Source organism: Myotis yumanensis, unplaced genomic scaffold, assembly GCF_028538775.1.
Source record: "Myotis yumanensis isolate MYYU_CA2020_CCGP unplaced genomic scaffold, mMyoYum1.0.hap1 SCAF_19, whole genome shotgun sequence".
Lineage (NCBI taxonomy): Eukaryota > Metazoa > Chordata > Mammalia > Chiroptera > Vespertilionidae > Myotis > Myotis yumanensis.
In genome coordinates this window covers 8,967,174-8,987,090 of record NW_027223770.1, presented here as the reverse complement: position 1 = coordinate 8,987,090, position 19,917 = coordinate 8,967,174, and the positions used below count along the sequence as shown (strand labels likewise).

At 54.4% G+C, this 19,917-nt stretch overlaps 1 protein-coding gene across 1 annotated transcript in view; it reads left to right on the top strand.

Annotated features, from left to right (window-relative positions):
• The first annotated feature begins 2,073 nt into the window (after positions 1 to 2,073).
• The window catches only part of LOC138998086 (2'-5'-oligoadenylate synthase 3-like), a 44,611-nt gene continuing 26,767 nt past the window's right edge, over positions 2,074 to 19,917 (top strand). Inside the window, 14 exon segments of the mRNA XM_070400145.1 lie at positions 2,074 to 2,339; positions 3,494 to 3,776; positions 5,611 to 5,786; positions 6,996 to 7,231; positions 8,601 to 8,754; positions 9,186 to 9,527; positions 10,859 to 11,141; positions 13,295 to 13,470; positions 14,232 to 14,482; positions 14,890 to 15,034; positions 15,981 to 16,154; positions 17,437 to 17,722; positions 18,575 to 18,750; positions 19,075 to 19,313. Of these exon segments, the coding sequence (XP_070256246.1) occupies positions 2,151 to 2,339; positions 3,494 to 3,776; positions 5,611 to 5,786; positions 6,996 to 7,231; positions 8,601 to 8,754; positions 9,186 to 9,527; positions 10,859 to 11,141; positions 13,295 to 13,470; positions 14,232 to 14,482; positions 14,890 to 15,034; positions 15,981 to 16,154; positions 17,437 to 17,722; positions 18,575 to 18,750; positions 19,075 to 19,313 (3,110 nt within the window). The 5' untranslated portion in view covers positions 2,074 to 2,150.

The following is a 19,917-nucleotide window of genomic DNA, read 5'->3' as shown; positions in this document are numbered from 1 at the left end:
GAGAAACATTTTAGATCAGCTGCCTCCTGCACGCCCCCTACTGGGGATCGAGACCGAAACCCGGACATGTACCCTGACCGAGAATCAACCCGTCACCTCCTGGTTCCTGGGTCCATGCTCAACCACTGAGCCACATCAGCCAGGCTTCACTGGATTTTAATGTACTGACACCCCCTTCTCCTTCTCCGCGCACAGCCCCTCCCTGCCTGCCTCTCGCCTTTGTCTGTGATATGCCGGGGATCCCTTCCCACCCCACATAGTTACCCCCTTCCTCCTGTGCTCCTTCATCCGACCCCACATCTCCTTCAGGAGTCTCAGAGGACGTGGCAACAGTATTCGTTATGTTCATCTCTCCTGCTACTCCTAGAGGTCTGGGGTGGAGTGGAAGCTTGAGCACTGGGTCAGTCTGCCACCTTGTTCCAATCTTGACCCTTCTGCTCTTTACTTTCTGAAAACTGCTCAACTGTTCTGGTCACCGATGGCACGCTCTCTCCACTTCCAATCTGTTGAGTTGCATGATACTTTAAGCATATCTTTGCTGCCCGGCTGAGGTGGCATGTACAGAAGGCAACCAATCACTGTTCTCTCTCATGTTGATGTTCCTCTCTCCCCCCACCTCCTCTCCCTTCCTCAGGTGAGGACTAAAACAATTAATACATCTTTGCTGTCATTTCAGTAGGGTCTTGAGCAGATGTTCAGTCCATCGTCTCAAACAGATTTCTCAAGTGACTTGTGAATCGGGAAGACGACTGTGATTAATGAGTAAGTGAATCCCCTTCACAACCTCTAACCTATAATCCAGTCTTCCTCCTACACTTGAATACCCCAGTGACGTGGCACTCACTACTCAAAATATAAACTCTGGACACGCTGGTGGCCTACCATCACTCCCTCTGACCTCTGAAATGCGTTCACCTCCTGACCCCCCTATCATTGCCTTTCAGTTACGGCGGGCTTCCGGAAGCCCTTGTCAAGATTAACTGTTACCTGAGGATTACTCAGAGGCAGAATAAATGCTGGATCCTTGAGTGACGTGGCAGAGGACGAATGAGTTTTGAGTGATAGGGAGGAGGGGGTGGACCCTGGCAGGGCCCCTCCAGAGAGAAGCTCAGGTGTGCAGAGCAAAGGAGGTGGGGAAGCAGCTGAAAGGCGAGTCCCGGCCGGGAAGCTAGAAACTGCACTGGGCTCCCGGAGAGTGCAGGGTCCACGCTGCAGCTCACCTGCCTGCGTTGGTCCAGTCCCCGGAGGAGTTTAGTCCTGAAGCTTTATAACGTTAATAGGTGATACTGTGCAAAGGGTCCATTCTAAACTGACTTTCCTTTCTCATTTCTCCTCGTTAAAAAACACCAAAAAAACACTTAATTCTTAGTCACTTTATGATGTGTTTGAAATGTTAAGAAATGGAATTTTTACCGGAATTGCATCCAGTGTATAAACTATTTGGGAAGAGTTGGCTCCCGCAGGACTAGAGTGAGCGGCGAGAGCTGGCACAAACCGGCTTGAATCCGGTCGGACGACTTCCCACCCCTGTGACCTTTGACAAGAGGCCCAGGTCCTCTACCCTCACTCCTCGCCCAGGAGCCGGTGTGATAACGGGGCGCGCACATCAGCACATCATGGTTGTCGGGGGGCGTGGAGGAGGTGACACTGTCGGTGGTGCAGGATCCACGCTAATCGCTCCCGGTTGGGTGTTTAGAACGCACCCTGCAGCCGGGAGCGGGAGGCTCTGTTCGCCGGACTCTCCTGCCTTTTTCCCCAGAAACCCTGCGGGTCCGTCCGCGCTCCGCGGCCATGACTCCCCCGACACCGCGGTCTGCGGACCCGCTGCTGTGACTGCGTTTCGTGCATCGGGGCCCCAGGGCATGTAGACCCGGAGCTGGGAGAGGGGTGACCGAGCAAAGAGAGGGGCCGGGCCGCGACTGGGAAGGGGCCCGGAAATGGTAGCACAGACCCAGAAACGAAACTGAAAGCTGGAAAGGAGGGGAATGGGGTGTGGGGGGCGGGGTGTGAGAGGACGTGGGGAAGCTGGGAGCCGGCTCCGGAGCCTCAGTCCGTCTCCCCAGCCGGCACCTGGGGACCCAGAGGCTGGAGATCGCTGCGGCGCCCGCGACCCCCACGCAGAGCCCCTGCCCCCCGCTGCCCCGCGGGCCATGGACGTGTACCGCACCCCCGCCGCCGCGCTGGACGGCCTGGTGGCCAGCAGCCTGCAGCCGCCCGCCGAGTTCGTGGGGACCGTGCGGCGCGCCTTGGGCGCCCTGGGAGCGGCCCTGAGAGAGCGCGGGGGCCGCCCCGGACCCGGAGCCGCTGCCCCGGCGTGGCGGGTGCTGAAAATCGCCAAGGTGGGCCCTCAGGGGACAGGGGCGACCTCAGGGGACAATCCTCGAGGACGCTGGGCACATTGGGGGGGGGGGGTGTGTTATTAGTCTTTCCATTCATTTTATCACTTAGCACATTTACTTGCTCCGGGCGTTCACAGGGGCCTGAACATAGACTGCTGCTCACAACAGCTCTGCGAGGGAGGTACTATTTACCCCCCTTGACAGATGGGGAAACTGAGGCTCGGGGAGCCGAAGTAACATATCCTCGCCTGTAAGAAGTCCAGTCAGGATTCAAAGTCAGGAAGTCTGATTCCTGGATCTATGCTGCCAAGGGCTGCCTCTTATTCATTCATTCACTCATTCATTCACTCATTCATTCTTCACTCACACACTCACCCAAACAGACCATGGACCTCACTAGGCCTGCCCCTGAGGATGCAGATATGATAATTCTCTAGAACAGCTATAACAGCCACATTTACTGAGGAATCACCGAATAACAATGAGCATTGTCTCATTAGTCTTATCTCATGTAATCCTCCCATTTAGTCTGGTGGAGATTATTGTCCCTGTTTTTTTGGGGTTTTTAAAAAATATATTTTATTGATTTTTTTTACAGAGAGGAAGGGAGAGGGATAGAGAGTTAGAAACATCGATGAGAGAGAAACATTGATCAGCTGCCTCCTGCATACCCCCCACTGAGGATGTGCCCGCAACCAAGGCACATGCCCTTGACCAGAATCGAACCTGGGACCCTTGAGTCCCTAGGCCGACGCTCTATCCACTGAGCCACACTGGTCAGGGCAATTGTCCCTGTTTAATGGATGGGGACACTGAGCCGGGGTCACTTTTTGTCACGCTGACTCTGAGCTCAGGATGCCCACAGACTCGGGGAGGAGACAAGTGCCACCTACTGTGTCCTCAAGACAAACTCCAGGGGTGCCGGGTGGACCCAGGAAACCTGGGGGGCATAGGGGGGCACCTGGAGCTTATCAGGGGAGAGATGAAAGCAGGTACGAGCTGGCCTCAGAGCAGCCGGCGGTGCTGGGGCTTTGGAGGCCAGGAGCCGTGTGGCCACAGTCCCCACCCAGCCCACTTGCCTCACTCACCCTGCCAGCCCCTGGGCACTAGGATTGGAGAGTGCAGAATTCTGAGGTTTGTTTTTTTCTTCATAGGGAGGCTCCTCTGGCCGGGGCACAGCTCTGAGGGGTGGCTGTGATTCTGAACTTGTCCTCTTCCTCGACTGCTTCAAGAGCTATGAGGACCAGCGGGCTCTGCGGACAGAGATCCTCAAGGAGATGAGGGCGCTGCTGGGATCCTGGTGGCAGAAGCCGGTCCCTGGTCTGAGCCTTGAGTTCCTTAAACAGGACACGCCCGGGGCCCTCCAGTTCCGACTGGCATCCACAGACCTTGAAAACTGGATGGACGTTAGCTTGGTGCCCGCCTTTGACGCTCTGGGTGAGTGGGCAAGATGCCCCGGGGTTGGGGCAAGACCATTAGGAGTAAGTCAGAGCCAACAGTTCGAGTCCTGCCACCAACTTGCTGTGTGACCTGGGCCACCCTCTCTGGGCTTCTGTTTCTTTCTTTTCTTTTTTTAAGTATATTTTAAAAATTGGTTTCAGAGAGGAAGGGAGAGGGAGAGAGATAGAAACATTGATGATGAGAGAGAATCATTGATCGGCTGCACACCCCCCTACTGGGGATCAAGCCCACAACCCAGGCATGCGCCCTGACCATGAACGGAACCGTGACCTCCTGGTTCATAGGTCGATGCTCACCCACGGAGCCACGCTGGCTGGGCATGGGCTTCAGTGTCTTGACTAAACATACCGGGTTTGGACCAGACAAGGGCCAAGAAGGCCCATTCCTCCTGGATCTGTGGTCCTTGCTCCAACAACTGGGGAGAGTTTCCTTCAGCCACTGCCTCCTGCAGCGCAGCTCAGCCCTTCCATACACACCCCGGAGGAGAAGGCAGATAGGCACATGCCCGGCAGCAGGGGTCTGGGGACAAGGCCAGAATTCTGCAAAATCTCATCTTTTATCTTAAAAGCATCAATGGGATTCTTCACTCCCTTTTGTAATAAACCCACGCTTGATTTAATATAATAATATGCATCTGCGAAATGCAGATAGTAATTACAGGACAATAGTAATTTGTTCTGGAAAGACTTTATGCGTTAATATACGTAATGAACTCAGAGCAGTGTCTGGCACGTGCTAGGGCTATATGAGTGCTTGCTATTCTTCTTTCTATTCTTATTATTGTTTCTGTTATTATTATCACCATCATCATCATCTTCTTCTTCTTCATTTACCATGATGCTCTGGGAGATAGCTGTCTTGAGTTTATCCAGGGTTCTGCTGACCTGGCGGACAGACGCACTCTCCCACACCTAAATACCCACCATCATAATAGCTACTACTTATTAAATGCTTCACTATTCCAAGCCCTTGACATGTGTTGTCTCATTCCTCCTCAAAACAAACCTATGAGGTCTGCACTGTCTCATCTTCCATTTTACCAGTGGGGACTCTAAGGCACAGAGACGTACGGTGACTCATCCGAAGTCACACAGCAAGTAAATGACGTCAGGGACCTAGGAAGTTCTGGGGAGTGTTTACGTTTCCCGAGCCTGGCCCAGGAGAGGGAGGCACACACGGTAGAGCCGGCTCTGCCTTCCCATCCTGCCTCCAGCTGTATCACTGAGTGCCTTTGTGCCTCAGTTTCCCCAGCTGTAAAGGAGGTGGAGAACTGTCAGCTTTGAGTGGGGATACAATGAGGGGATGGATTGGTGTGAAACTTTCAGCACAGTGCCCGGCCTGTGGTAAGTGCTCAAAACATATTAGCAATTACTGGTAAGGAATCAGAACCTCTTGCCTTGTATTTCTCCGGCATCATTTCCTCTTCGCAGGGCACCGATTAATTAAAGGCCTGTGCAGTGGTATTTTAGTATGGCCTGCGGGCAGCCGCGGGGAGGGAAGGATTGCCAGGTTACAGAACTGCCGACTCAGCAGGAAGCATCTTGCCTACTAACCTGGGAATGAGGCTGCACTTCTTCCGACGACCTCTGGGGGCGCCTGGCCATTTGGGAGCAGGAACCCTCCCTTCTGGTCCAGAGCTTTCTTTTCCTCTGGCTCCCTGAGACCTCCAGGCTCTCTTCCTCATCCTCCAGCGCCCATGCAGGCATACCCCGACCCTCAGATCCTCCTCACTCTCCCCCAGCGCCCGCAGCTGTGCCCACACCAGCACTGCCCTTCATCCCGGGTCCTCAGCTCCCTTCCTCACTCACAGGTCAGCTCAGCTCCAGTGTCAAACCCAAGCCCCAGGTCTACACCACCCTCCTCCAAAGCGGCTGCCAGAAGGGCGAGCACGCGGCCTGCTTCGCCGAGCTGCGGAGGAACTTCGTGAACACCCGGCCGGCCAAGCTGAAGAACCTGATCCTGCTGGTGAAGCACTGGTACCGCCAGGTGAGGCCGGCAGGGCGGGTCCTGCGCCAGGCGTGTGCCTGACGGGACGTGTGCCTCCGTGATAGTGAGACTGTTTCCCTATGTCTAGCAGCCATTCGTGTTTCTCTTTCTGGGAATGGTCTGTTCATGTAATTTGCCCATTATTTTCTACGGGGTTAGCTGCCTTCTTCTTGTTGATTTTTTGGAGCTCTTTATATATTGTGGGTGCTGGTTTTTATTTCGTTAACAGTGCAAATCTATCCTCCCCACCTGTGACTTATGCTTCACTTTGTTTATAGATCTCTTGACACAGAAAATGTTTGTGTTTTAACGTAGTCAGGTGTGTTCACCCCTTTCTCATGGGAGGTGTGCTTTGTGTGTCTTGTTTAAGAAGTCTTTGCCTATTCTGACTTTCTAAAACTATTCTCCCATGTTCCCTCCCAAAAAACTATTTTAGCACTTTCTCTTTTTAAAAAAAATATTTTTTATTGATTTTTTACAGAGAGGAAGGGAGAGAGATAGAGAGTTAGAAACATCGATGAGAGAGAAACATCGAGCAGCTGCTTCCTGCACACTCCCTACTGGGGATGTTCCCCGCAACCAAGGTACATGCCCTTGACCGAAATCGAACCTGGGACCTTTCAGTCCGCAGGCCGACGCTCTATCTACTGAGCCAAACCGGTTTCGGCAGCACTTCCTTTTCATATTTAGGGCTTTGGAACCGTCTGGGGTGTTTTATGTACGGTATGAAGTATGTGCAGTCTGTACACCTCCGACCGCAGCCTTGGAAATGCCCTGAGCCTGCGCTTGGTCCTCCTCCTCCTAACGCAGGCCTGGAAGGAGGAGATCCTGGAGGCCAGTTCCTGCTCAGCAGGGACTCGCTGTGCTTTCCTTGGGGGATAGCCATCTCCGACCACCCGCTGGCCCCTCCCTGGCTGCTCCCCCTCCTGGGGGCTTGCAGCTCGTACCTCTCCCTCCCCCACCACCACAGGACCCAAGCACCTTGCTGACGCCCCAGCGGTGAGGGAGGGTGGGCAACACCTGGCTGCTTTGGGAACAGGCTTGGCACACAGCACCTCGTCCCAGGCTCAGCCTGCTGGTGTCTGCCCCGGAGTCTGGGAGATCCTACAAACTTCTCCAGAGAGCTAGCTCCTCCTCCCCTTCCTCCTGTGAGCCCACCCCCTCCCACCCCCCCCCCCCCACACACACACACGCCCTGTCCTCTTGCAGGTGTGTCCGAAGGCTGGGCGGAACGAGATGCCCCCTGCCTACGCCCTGGAGCTGCTGACCATCTTCGCCTGGGAGAAGGGCTGTGGGAAGGAGGCCTTCAGCCTGGCCCAAGGCCTCCGCACTGTCCTGGGCCTGATCCAGCAGTACCAGCACCTGTGTGTTTTCTGGACCACCAACTACAGCTGCGAGGACCCTGCAGTGAAGAAGTTCTTGCAGCGCCAGCTTGAGGGACCCAGGTACCTCCTCGTACCCGGCACCCACTCTCCTGTGCCTGTGCCTGTGCCTGTGCCTGGGGAGAGCATCAACAATGATAAAGCAGGTCGTAGCTAACGAGAGTCAAAGCCAACTGCTACCAGGACACTTCCTCATACAGCGCCTTCAGCCCCAGGTGCAAATTAGAATCACTTAAGGCAGCGGTTCTCAACCTTGGCTGCACATTAGAATCACCTGGGAATCTTTTTAAAATCCTGATTTCTGGGCCTCATCCTCCAGAAATTGTTTCTTTGTTACTAATGTTGTGGCCCCACCCCATAATAAAGAAACAATTTCCGGAGGATGAGGCCCAGAAATCAGAATTTTAAAAAGATTCCCAGGTGATTCTAATGTGCAGCCAAGGTTGAGAACCACTGGCATAAGGGATGTTGTTTTTTTAAAATATATTTTTATTGAGAGGGAGGGAGGGAGGGAGGGAGGGAGGGAGAGAGAGAGAGAGAGAGAGAGAGAGTGAGAAGCATCAATGATGAGAGAGAATCATTGATCGGCTGCCTCCTATATGCCCCACACTGGGGATCAAGCCGACAATCCAGGCCCTGATGAGGAATCGAACCATGACCTCCTGGTTCACAGGTTGATGCTCAACCACTGAGCCAGGCTGGCCGAGCAAGGGGGTGGGGCGGGGGGGGGGGGTAAAGCATTCCACCGTTTTGTGTGTGAGCGTTTCAGTGAGGCATAGCACATTCTGATGACTTGCTAAGGAGTGAGCTCACCTGGGAACCCCCATTAGATCAAGGCAGAGTATCCCAGCACCCCAGGGGCTTCCCCTGTGCCCCTCCCACAGGGAACCCCTTTCTGACTGTGATCATTACATTTAAATGGGACCGTGCAGCATGGACTTGTGTGTGTGCCTTCTCTCTCCCAGAATTAAGTCTTTGAGATTCTCCGTACGGTTGCGTGTAGTTGTGGCTCCTTCTCCTCCGTTGCTGAGTAGCATTTCATTGTGTGAGTTTATCACAGTGTGTTTTCCATCCTGCTCACCCCGCGTGTCTGGGCTGTTTCCACTCCCGGGCTCAGACGAAGAGGGCTGAGACGCACGGCCTCGTATGTCAGGGCAGACACTGGGTCCTGGTATCTTGTGATTCTAACGTGCAGGTGGGGTTGAGGCCGTAGTTCTCATTTAATCTCAGACCAGGCCCATCAGACCAGGCACCGCTGTGATCCCCATGTTGAAGATGAGGGAACCGAGGCCCAGAGAAGCCAGTCATCTGCCTCCGGTCACACAGCTGGAAAGTAGCAGAGTTGAGATTGGAACCAGGTCGGCCTGACTCCAGAGCCCCTGACTTTGGCCGTCTTGCTAACCAGAATCTTCTTGTCCCTGTGGATTTGCAGGCCCGTGATCCTGGACCCGGCTGACCCCACGTGGGACGTGGGGGACGGGGCAGCCTGGCGCTGGGACCTGCTGGCCCAAGAGGCAGAGTCCTGCTACGACCGCCCGTGTTTCCTGCAGGCGGCAGGGGGCGCTGTGCAGCCCTGGGAGGGGCCCGTGAGTGCGGGGCTCCTGGGACCCTTGGCATTTACACCTAACTTGTGTGTGCAGTGTTTTCTGTGCTGGAGGCCGTGGGGTGGGGAACGGAGTTGAAAAGTGGGGACTGCAGGCATGTATTGTCTGCTTACCAAGTGTCCCACCTCAGGGGGACCGTTTTATATTTTTAATTAAATCTTTATTGTTGGAAGTATTACATATGTCCTCCTCTTTCCCCCACTGACCCCCTCTAGCCTGCCCCGGGGGGAGTTTTTTATAATGTGTCCCCTTCCTAAGGGCACCTCTTCTCATTTGCACAAGGCACCCTACGGGCTACCTCTCCCTTCCCCTCTCTGAGCCTCCGTCACCCTGACTGAGGTGGGGGTGGGGGCTGCCAAGAGAAGGAACTAGAACCCTGCCTGTGTAAGGCAGCTCCTTCCCCAACCTTCCAGGGCCTTCCACGCACTGGGCGCTCCGGTGTGGACCACCCCATCCTGCGAGACCCTGCCCAGAGGACCCCCACGGACGGCAGCAGTGCTGATGCTGGATGCTCCAGAGCAGGGGACAGGCGGCCCTTATGCCCAGCTCCCGGCCCCTCGGTGGACGGCATCGCCCCCTGTACACCGGAGGGGGTCCCGGGTCTGTCTCAGGTCCCCGCCAAGGACCTGGACCGCTTCATCCAGGACCACCTCAAGCCGAGCCCCCAGTTCCAGAAGCAGGTGAGCAAGGCCGTCGATGGCATCCTGAGCCGCCTGCGGGAGAACTGTGTCCACAAGGCCTCGAGAGTCGGCAAGGTGAGCGGCAGGTGGAGACACCGAGGGGACCCGCTGGGGGGACCGCCGTGGGGACGGGAGGGAGTGACAGAGACACAGCTGAGGGCGGACAGAGGAAGTGGACATCATGGAGGGCAGTTTGCTGGGGGAGGGGTATATGCTAGTGTATAAGAGCCAGCTGCTTTTTTTTTTAATGATAGTTTTTTTTTTTAACCGCTATTACCATAATCAGATCACTTCCCTTCTCTGCACAAAACCCTCCAAGGTTTCAGAGAGGACAGGACAGTGGCCTCAGGCTTGGGGATCTGGTCTCTCTCTGCCCCTCACTTACTCCACGCTGGCCTCGTGGCTGCTTCTTGAGCTCCCCAGGCACACCTCCCCACGGCTGCTTTCTCTCTCTCTCGAACGTTCTTCCTCCATCCACTTGGCTCTCTCCCTCTCCTGTGTGTGTGTGTGTGTAATTGATTTCAGAGAGGAAGGGAGAGGAAGAGAGAAATAGAAACCTCAATGATAAAAGTCATTAATCAGCTGCCTCCTGCACACCCCACACTGGGGATCGAGCCTGAAATTCAGGCATGTGCCCTGACCAGTAATCAAACCGTGACCTCCTGGTTCATAGGTCGGCACTGAACCACTGAGCCACACCGGCCGGTCCCTTCCCTCCTTTAAGTCTGTTATCCAAGTTCCCTTCTCAAGGAGCCTGACTGCTCATGTTACAATTACAACCTCCACTCCCCTGCCAGTCCCCTTATTATTGGCCTCTACACAGCACTTAGGGCTTTTGGGGGCTACTGTTTGCTGACTGCCCCTGCCTCCCCCTCCCTCTGCTCCTGGTACAATATAAGTTCCAGGAAAACAAGTAATTTTATCCACTCGCGTACCCATCTATGTAACTGCTCAATAAATATCTGTTGAATGCATGCATGCACGCATGAATGAATGAATGATCGAAACAGGCCAAGTACATCTGCAGACCCTTCTGGGGCCAGGACCCCCATTTGCAACCTGTGATCCAGATGTGCAGTCAGTAGGTGCTGCAGATGTTTGGCTAAAATCTTTGACCGCTGCCCTCTCCACCCAACCGTCCCTGTTATCTGCTGCTGCACCTTGTCTGACTTTGCACAAGCTTCGTGGGCTGGAAGGCAGATGCCATCAGATATAGTCAGATGTAGCCTGACTCTGCGGGCCTCTGATGGTCAGAGGTCACAGCCTGCACCTGTCGTGGTGCCCCAAGAGCCAGCATCAGTGAGCGAGCAGTTCCAGGGCTGTAGATAGGGGGGGGGTCAGGGTACTGGGGGGTCCCAGTCTGACTTAAATAGAGTCACGAGTCTGAGAAGCTCTTTTCTCTGCAGGGGGGCTCATTCGGCCGGGGCACAGACCTCAGGGGTGGCTGTGATGCCGAACTCATCATCTTCCTCAACTGCTTCGAGGACTACAAGGACCAGGGGCCCCGGCGGGCGGAGATCCTCGCTGACATGCGGGACCAGCTGGAATCCTGGTGGCGGGATCCGGTCCCCGGCCTGACCCTGAACTTTCCCGAGCAGACCATGACCGAGGCGTTGCGGTTCCAGCTGGTGTCCCCGGCCCTAGCAAGCTGGACGGACGTGAGCCTGCTGCCGGTCTTTGATGCCGTGGGTGAGGGGTGCCCGGCCTGTGCTTGGGGGGATCAGGGAACATCGCACGGGGCGCTTGCAGTCCTCTCTGTGACCTATCCCCCTACTTCACCCAGCATTGGCTCTACTCTGCGGTCCCTGCAGTCATGGTCACCATCAACTCGTAACTATTTAGTGCTTTTAACTTTACAGAAGTTTTCATTATAAACTGTTTCAAACACACAGAGAACTATAGGCATCATATGACCGTGTAGTCCAATTCCGATTTCACAAGTGCTAACAGTTAGTTCTCCATGTCTGCTTGGGATTTTTTTTTTTAAAGAAATTACATGTAATTTCCTTTCTTTTCTTTTTTTTTTTTTTTTTTTTGTTGATCCTCACTTAAGGGTATTTTTTCCATTGATTTTTAGAGAGAATGGGAGGAAGGGGTTGGGAGAGGGGAGAGAAAGAGAAACATCAATGTGAGAGAGACACATCGATTGATTGCCTTTCGCAAGCGCCAGGGCAGGTGATCAGACCTGCAGCCCCAGGATGTGCCCTGGCCTGGGAATCGAATCCACCACCGGGAATTGCACCGTGACCTCCTGGTTCATAGGTCACTGCTCAACCACTGAGCAACACCAGGCTCTTTTTCTATTTTTAATTGTGGTCAGAAAATATACCCCCAAAATATCAATTCTTTGGAATTTGTTAGCACTTCCTAAGTTTCCCATGGCCAAACAGAATGCATGCTTCCCGTTGGTGAATGCGGGCTTCTGTGCAGACCCTTTAGAGTTAGCTTATGATCTGTGTTCAGATCTGTGTTACTTATTTTTTTTCCTTATTTTGTCTATCAGTTTATGAATGGGCTCCCAGAATCTCCCGCTCTAGGTAGAGATTTGTCAGTTTCTCCTTGTAATTTTGGAAAGTTTTGATTTTAATATTTTGAGGCTATGTTATTAAGGAACATGTAAGAATATAGTTATATTTTATTGGATTGTTCCTTTTGTCATCAAGTAATAATCTTCCTTATTTCTATAAAATATATATATTTGCCTTAAAGCCTTTGATCTGACATTAATAGAGCTGCACTGGTCTTGGCAGTGTTTTCCTGAAAATGCCTTTTTCCGTTTTTGATTTGTAAGGGTATGCTATTCGATTTTAATTGTCCCTTTTATAAGTAACGTAAAACTAGAAGACAAAAAAAGGAGCAAACGTTAATAATATGATCATTCTGAGGGGATTGGTCATAGATTAGAACAAACATACAAGACACTAACAATGAGAAAGATTATTTTCTTTGCTTTTGTTTTTATACCTGTGTAAATTAAAACCTCTGCGCATAATTAGAAATATTTTCCCCCCTCACTCATGCTTCTTAATTTCCAGTTCTTCCTCTGGATTCATTTCCTTCTCACAGAAATGCATCCTGTAGTTCTTTCTCAAAAGGGGTTTAAAAGGGATACATTTTCACAGACTTGGTCTAGAAAACCTTCTGTCTCACCTCCCTCTTGGAGGAAATGTTGGACATTTGTTCTTCTCGGTTCCTACTGTCTTCTGACCTGGATAGTTGTTGATGAGAAGTCGGCTGTATACTTCTTTGTTGGTGTGTGTGTGTGTGTGTGTGTGTGTGTGTGTGTCTTTTTTGGTAGCTTTTACGACTTTTCTTAGTCCGTAGCATCCTTCAGTTTCTGATGTTTGCATATTGATTTCTTGTTAATCATACTCTTTGGAATTTGTTGTGCTGACTGAATCTGAGGACTCGGTTCTTCCTTTAGTTGGGGAAAATGCCTCCCAGTAGCTCTTCAAACATCGCTTCTCCTCTGTCTTCTCCGTTCTCACTTCGGGAATCCTATTCAGTGGTGTCTCGCCTCACCCTCCACGGCCCATCGCTCCCATGTTCCCATCTCTCGGGGCTGCCTGCTGCTCCGTCGCTCACATATGTCCTCCAGCAACTTCCTTCAAATGTGCCTGACCTGCTGCCTCAGCTTTCTTTTTAAAAGTCCAGGGCCTTTGTCTTTCACTTCTGTAAGTTCTAGGAGTTCTGATTGTTATTCTGTGCTCTAGAGTGTGTGTCACTGACCACAATGTTATATATTTAATGTTCACATATTAGAGGCAGGTGAGCGGCTGGGTTGGGAAATGCCGCTGTCTTCCATGAGCAATGCATCCCCAGCATCTTTCAAACGCCCACAGGGCAGCTCAGTGCCGGCACCAAACCGGACCCCAAGATCTACCGGGCTCTCCTGGACAGCGGCTGCCAGGACGGCGAGCACAGGGCCTGCTTCGCCGAGCTGCGGAGGAACTTCGTGAACACCCGCCCAGCCAAGCTGAAGAGCCTGATCCTGCTGGTGAAGCACTGGTACCGCCAGGTGAGGCCTCTCTACCCCCTTGCTCCTCCCAGAAAACCCTCGCTGTCATGGCAACTGCCTCAGCCAGTCGGCTCATCCCCAACATAACGCCCCTCCTTTGAGTTTTATTGGCCATTCCAACCAGAAGGACTGCCTCCTCCACCTTCATTCCCTGGTAGCACCCCCACCCCCACCCCCACACCTCCCCCACCCCCGGCTGAGAGAGCATCTTCTCCATCAAGTCCCCAAATCCTCGTGTATCTTGTGATTGGCGTCCCCCGCCCTCTCTAGCCTTCTCTCCTCACACTGCTGATGCTTCCCCTGCTGTTTCTCATCTCCAAGCCTTTGCTTATGTTGTTCCTCCATCACCATCTCCTTTGCAAGCTCTGCCAGCTCCTGAGCATCCTTCAGAGCCCCCGCAGCAAATACCCTCTGAATGCCAGCTCACTTATTCAGCCAACATCTGCTGACCGCCCACCGTTGCTAACTGGTTATGGCTGTTGAAATGCCAAGATGACTGTGTCGCCGACCCCACTCCCGTTAGAAAGACGCTAGGCACAGACCAAGTCTGAGCTTCTCTGCGACCTTGGACAGGTCACTACCCCCCTCTGGACCTCAGTTCATTCACCTGTAAAATGAGAAGGGTGCGCCAGGCCAGCCCCAAGGTTCTGTTCTTTCTGTTGTGTTGTGTTTTCTACATTCCCCGCCTTCTCCAAGGAGGGCCGTGCCCAGCAGACAGTAAGTGCTCACTCCGCTGACTCTTTGATTTGGGGGGAACATAGGTTGCTGCCGGGAACAAAGGAGAGCGGCCGGCCCGTGCCTCCCTGCCCCCAGCCTACGCCCTGGAGCTGCTGACCATCTTCGCCTGGGAGCAGGGCTGCGGGAAGGACGGCTTCAACACAGCCGAAGGCCTGAGGACCGTCCTGGGGCTTGTCCAGCAGCACCGGCAGCTCTGTGTCTTCTGGACGGTCAACTACAGCTCTGAGGACCCAGCTCTCAGAACGCACCTCCTCGGCCAGCTTCGGAAACCCAGGTGCACACCCACTACCTCCTCTCCCGCCCTATCGTCCTTCCCCCCACTGTCACCTGGAGTCACTGCATCCAGGAGGGTCCAGGGTGGGGCTTGGGGGCCCCAGCCCCATCCTCGCTCTGCATCCTTCTGGACTCTTTGCTGAGGAAGCAATGGACACATGACCCCCAGAGGAAGTCAGGGCCACTTATGTTAATACAAGACAATCCCCGTCTCAGATTAAGGGGTCACCCAATAGCTTCCGGACCAAGGTGGCCAGGCAGGGACCCTGCCATGCGTGGGCAGGATTGCACCAACCCTAAGGTGCTGACAGTCTTCTCTCTCTCCCCGCCCCCACACCCTTTCCCGAGGTCTCCCACCCCCTGCTCCTTCACGGATTCTCACCCGCCTGCCCACCCACTCTGCCCCAGACCCCTGATCCTGGACCCCGCCGACCCCACCTGGAACGTGGGCCTGGGCAGCTGGGAGCTGTTGGCCCAGGAAGCGGCCGCCCTGGAGACGCAGGCCTGCTTCATGAGCGCAGACGGGACGCCCATGCAGCCCTGGGATGTGATGGTAAGAGGTGGGCCCCGGAGGGGGAAGACGCTGCTGGTGCCCGTCCCAGGGTCCCAGGTCCCCCTTCCCTGCCGGTGCCACATCCCGGCTGCTAGGAGTGTTGGGTGCTGATGGCTTACAGCCACGGCACCGGCCGTTCCATCCCAGCCAGTGCTGGAGTGACATGCGCATAAAAGGCCCGCCCAGTTGCAAGGCAGGACCAACTCTTTGAGGCAGTTGCTGCTCCAGAGCCCGCTCTGGCTTTTGGGGGGCGGGGGGGGCTTTCTCCAGCTGAGCCCCCCCACCAGCTCCTGCTCCCCTCGCTCCCCTTCTGCAAGCCCTGTCCCGGATAATCACATGCACAGGAATCCCCGCCTCAGCTCTGCTTCTGGGGAACCCCACTCACCACAATAGCCACGGGCAGCTCCCCAAAGGATAGAATTCCATCGAATTTGCTATTTTGCAGAATCTCATAACCAATGCTTCACAATCCAGGCAATCCATGAGGCGTGGGCCTCGTTCTTGCCCCCATTTAGAGATGGGGAAGCCTGGCCAGTGGGTGCAGTGGTTGAGCGTCGACCTATGAACCAGGAGGTCACTGTTCGATTCCCAATCAGGGCACATGCCCGGGTTGTGGGCTTGATCCCCAGTGTGGGGCATGCAGGAGGCAGCTGATCAATGATTCTCTCTCATCCTTGATGTTTCTCTCTCTCTTTCTCTCTCTCCCTTCCTCTCTGAAATCAAAAAAATATTTTTAAAAAAGATGGAGAAACTGAGGCTATGTGGTGGTGGTAGAACCAGAACTTGAACTCTGGTCCCTCTGATGCTGCGATCTGACAGCCAGTTGAGAAGAAAAAGAGCCATAGGAGATCGTGGGAGTCTCGTTCTCACGGGAAGCTAAGGGGCGGGGCCTGGGCATTCGCAGGCAGTCCTTCTCCACCTGGTCCCACCTGTGTTCTCTCTGCAGCCCACGCTCCTGTACCAGACCCCAGCCAGGGACCTCGACAAGTTCATCAGTGACTTCCTCCAGCCCAACCGCCAGTTCCTGGCTCAGGTGAACAAGGCGGTTGACACCATCTGCTCCTTCCTGAGGGAAAACTGCTTCCAGAACTCTCCCATCAAAGTGCTCAAGGTGGTCAAGGTGAGCTCCAGAGAGCTGTGGGCCCAGGGCTGCAGGCCGGTGATCTCGTGTGGGCCCAGACCGGGCCTGACCCACTCCGTGGGCTCTGCAGCAGCCAGCACAAGGCCAGACATAGAAGAGAAAGTGGAACAAGGTCACGGGTAGATGGCCCAGGGAGGGCCCATATAGGCCCAAGAGGTTCCTTTGGGTTGCTCATGGCAGCCAACTCCAGAGAAGCAACAAAGGAATGTGTTGGCTGATGGGAATGGACGGCCTGGAATAGACTGCCTTCAGGCACAGCTGGATCCAGGAGCCCATGCTGGATCGTCAGGGCTCGGCTTTTCTTCCTAGCTTTGGGCTCTGCCTGCTTCTGCTTGGATGGGGCCTGTCCATGGGATGGTCCTTGGCGTCTCTTCTAAAAAGGGGAATTCTCTTTTCTCAAAAGTCAAAGAAGTCTGGGAATTGAGTTTCATTGACCTTGTGATGTATCCCTTAACCAGTCACTAGGGCTGGGGAGGCACCGTGTGCTGGCTGGCCACGCCTGGGTCACATGGTAGAGTCAGCCCTCCTGGGTGGAGAGTGGAAGAGCAGTGATTCCCCCGAAGAAAGCCCAGTGCTGATCCCAGCAGGAGGAAAGGGTGCTGGGGGTTGACAAAAAGTCACAGGATCTGCTCTATCAGATATGACCTCGTTCAGTTCACAATTGGAGTCACCGGGACACACAGGTCAACTCTGGAAAGAGCGTCAGCATAGAGTCAGCCAGTGACAAGTCCTAGGCCTGGGGGCTTGCTGTGTGACCCCAGGCAGATACCTCCCCCTCCCTGTTCCCTGCTTCCTCCTCCATAGCACCTGAGGACAGCAGCCCGACTCACTGGTTCTCAACTGTGGCTTCACTTAGAATCCCAGGGAGGCTTTTAAAATAGATCCTGATGCCTAAGACCCTCCCAGGACAATGACATCACAGCCTCCGGGACGTAGGAACCAGGCCTGAGTCCTTTTTAAAAGATCACCAGCCACAGGCCTGGAAAAAAAGAAGGAAAACTCAAATCCCTCCCAGCCCCAAACATGACGCAGTGGAGAGTCTGCCTTAGTTGGAGGACGGCGCCTTACGTCCTGCACATTTCTCTTCCTCACAGCTGTGCCCTATATTAACCCCCCATTAAAGATCTGAGACAGAGATGTTAGGTGACTTGCCCAAGGTCACACAGCAAGTTCCTAACTCAGAGTCCAGAGCCCATTGGCTCGGACAAGAGGCCATCAAGCAGGACTTGAGGGCTCCAGCCACCTGCCATGTCCTCCCCAGGGCGGCTCTTCCGGGAAGGGAACGGCGCTGCGAGGCCGCTCCGATGCCGACCTGGTGGTGTTCCTCAGCTGCTTCCGCCAGTTCGCCGAGCAAGGGAGCATGCGGGCCGAGGTCATCTCAGAGATCCGAGCCCAGCTGGAGGCGTGTAAGCAGGCACGGCAGTTCGAGGTGAAGTTCGAAATCCCCAAGCGGGAAAATCCCCGCGTGCTGAGCTTCTCGCTGACGTCCCAGACGATGCTGGACCAGAGCGTGGACTGCGATGTGCTGCCGGCCTTTGATGCCCTCGGTGAGGTGCCGGGCATGGTCCCGAGAAGGGAAAGGCAGAGGCGGGGCTGCCAGGGACAGTGGCAGAGGTTGGGCGCCTGCTCAGTCGTAGGCAATGTCGGTGTATATGTTTATCACCACTTCCCTGCAAAGGGTCTGGAGAAAAGGACCCTGAGCTGGCTTCTCGTTCCATCAGTTCCACCAGCATCTGGGTGACCTTGACGGGGGACTCCTCTACCTTGAGCCCCAGTGTCTTCGTGGAAGGGTCTCAGTGCATCCCCAGCTTTGAATATGTGTGTGCCACCTCCCCCGCCTGCTACGGACCCATTCGATCGGTCCAATCCATAAGTGCACCTACTACGTGCCCAGCACACTTCCAGGCACAGAGTGGGGGGAAATCCCTGAACAAAACAGATGCAAATCTCATTGTATCTATTCAGTTCTGCGTCTGGATAGCAGAGTTTGCAGAGTGAGATAATCCCCCCCACCCCCATATCAATGTATCCGGTGTCTGCATTTTGCAAAACAAGTAGCAAGGGAGAGATTGGTCCAGAGATGTCTCTGAATCTGTCCAGTTCCTTAGTTCAGAGAGCGAGAGCTGGGATACCAGGGAACGCCTTCAATGGCCTGGGACCGGGGTGACACCAGCTCTCGCCTACACTTCTGTCACCTGCAGGGGCCTCTCCCTTGTTAGAGTCAGAGGGTCGGTGAGGAGAGGTTAGCCCTGAGCAGAGCCTCCCTTCATGGTGGGTAAGCAGGTGGGGTGTGAGGGGCAGAAAAGGGAGTCCGATCCTCACCAGGGGTTCAGCTCTGGGTCACGCCGCATCTGTGTTCCCCCTCAGTGAGGTGAGGGTCACCTTCTCCCTGTCTCCAGGCCAGCTGGCCTCTGGCTCCAGGCCCCCGCCTCAAGTCTACGTGGACCTCATCAGCAGCTACAACACCCCGGGCGAGTACTCCTCCTGCTTCACAGAGCTGCAGCGGGACTTCGTCATCGCTCGCCCCACCAAGCTCAAGAGTCTGATCCGACTGGTGAAGCACTGGTACCGGCAGGTTCGGCACATGGACGCGCCCCCCCCCCTCCACGCCCCCCCCCCTCCCGGTGGCCCTGGGCTCTGCCTCTGGAGCTCTTTCCTGGGAGGAGGCAGGCCCAGCCCTGGCCGGAACCCTGGGTCGGTGGAGGTTTTTCCTAGCGGCGGGGCCTCAGTTTTCTTACCTGTACAGTGGGGCTGGCATTCCTATGTCACAGGAGTTGATGGAACAGTGCAAGGCAAGGCATCTGGCATAGCAGGGGCTCTGTAAATGTTTGGGGAGGGTTTGCCGGCTCCTCTTCACTGCTGTATGGACTGATACATCATCTTTCTCCTCATTTCTTAGTGCAAGAAGATGCCCAAGGGGAAGGGCTCTCTGCCCCCCCAGCACGGGCTGGAACTCCTGACGGTGTATGCCTGGGAGCAGGGGGGGCAGGACCCCCAGTTCAACATGGCCGAGGGCTTTCGCACTGTCCTGGAGCTGGTCACCCAGTACCGCCAGCTCTGCGTCTACTGGACGGTCAACTACAGCCGTGAGAACCAGACCATCAGAGATTTCCTGGAGCAGCAGCTTCGCAAGCCCAGGTTCGGACCCACCCCCACGTCCCAGAGTCCGGGCCCCAAGGCCTCCTGAGAGCGCAGAGCACAGGCAGGAACCCACTTTCTAGGACTGACCTCCTTTCCAGCCCTCCACGTGGGGAGACTCAGGTCTGCAGGTGAAATGCCAGACCCCACGTTAAATTTGAATTTCGGATAAACAATGAAGAACTTTTTAGTGTAAGAATAGCCCATGTAGTCATTGGGATATACTTATGCTTAAGAAAACCAACACCCTTGCCTCGCAGAGAGGCTCAGTGGTTGAGCATTAACCTGTGAACCAAGAGGTCATGGTTCGATTCCCAGTTAGGGCACATGCCCGGGTTGCGGGCTCGATCCCCAGTGTGGGGGGTGCAGCAGGCAGCCGATCGATGATTCTCTCTCATCATTGATGTTTTGATTTCTCTCTCTCCCCCTCTCCCTTCCTCTCTGAGATCAATAAAAACATATTTAAAATTTTTATAAAACAAACAAACAAATAATACACCTGTATTCATTGTGTATCTAGAGCTCAAATTTAACTGGGCATCTTCTATATGTGTTTGCTAAATCTGGCTGCCTGCGAACCCCCAGGTAACATAAGCTGCCCCAT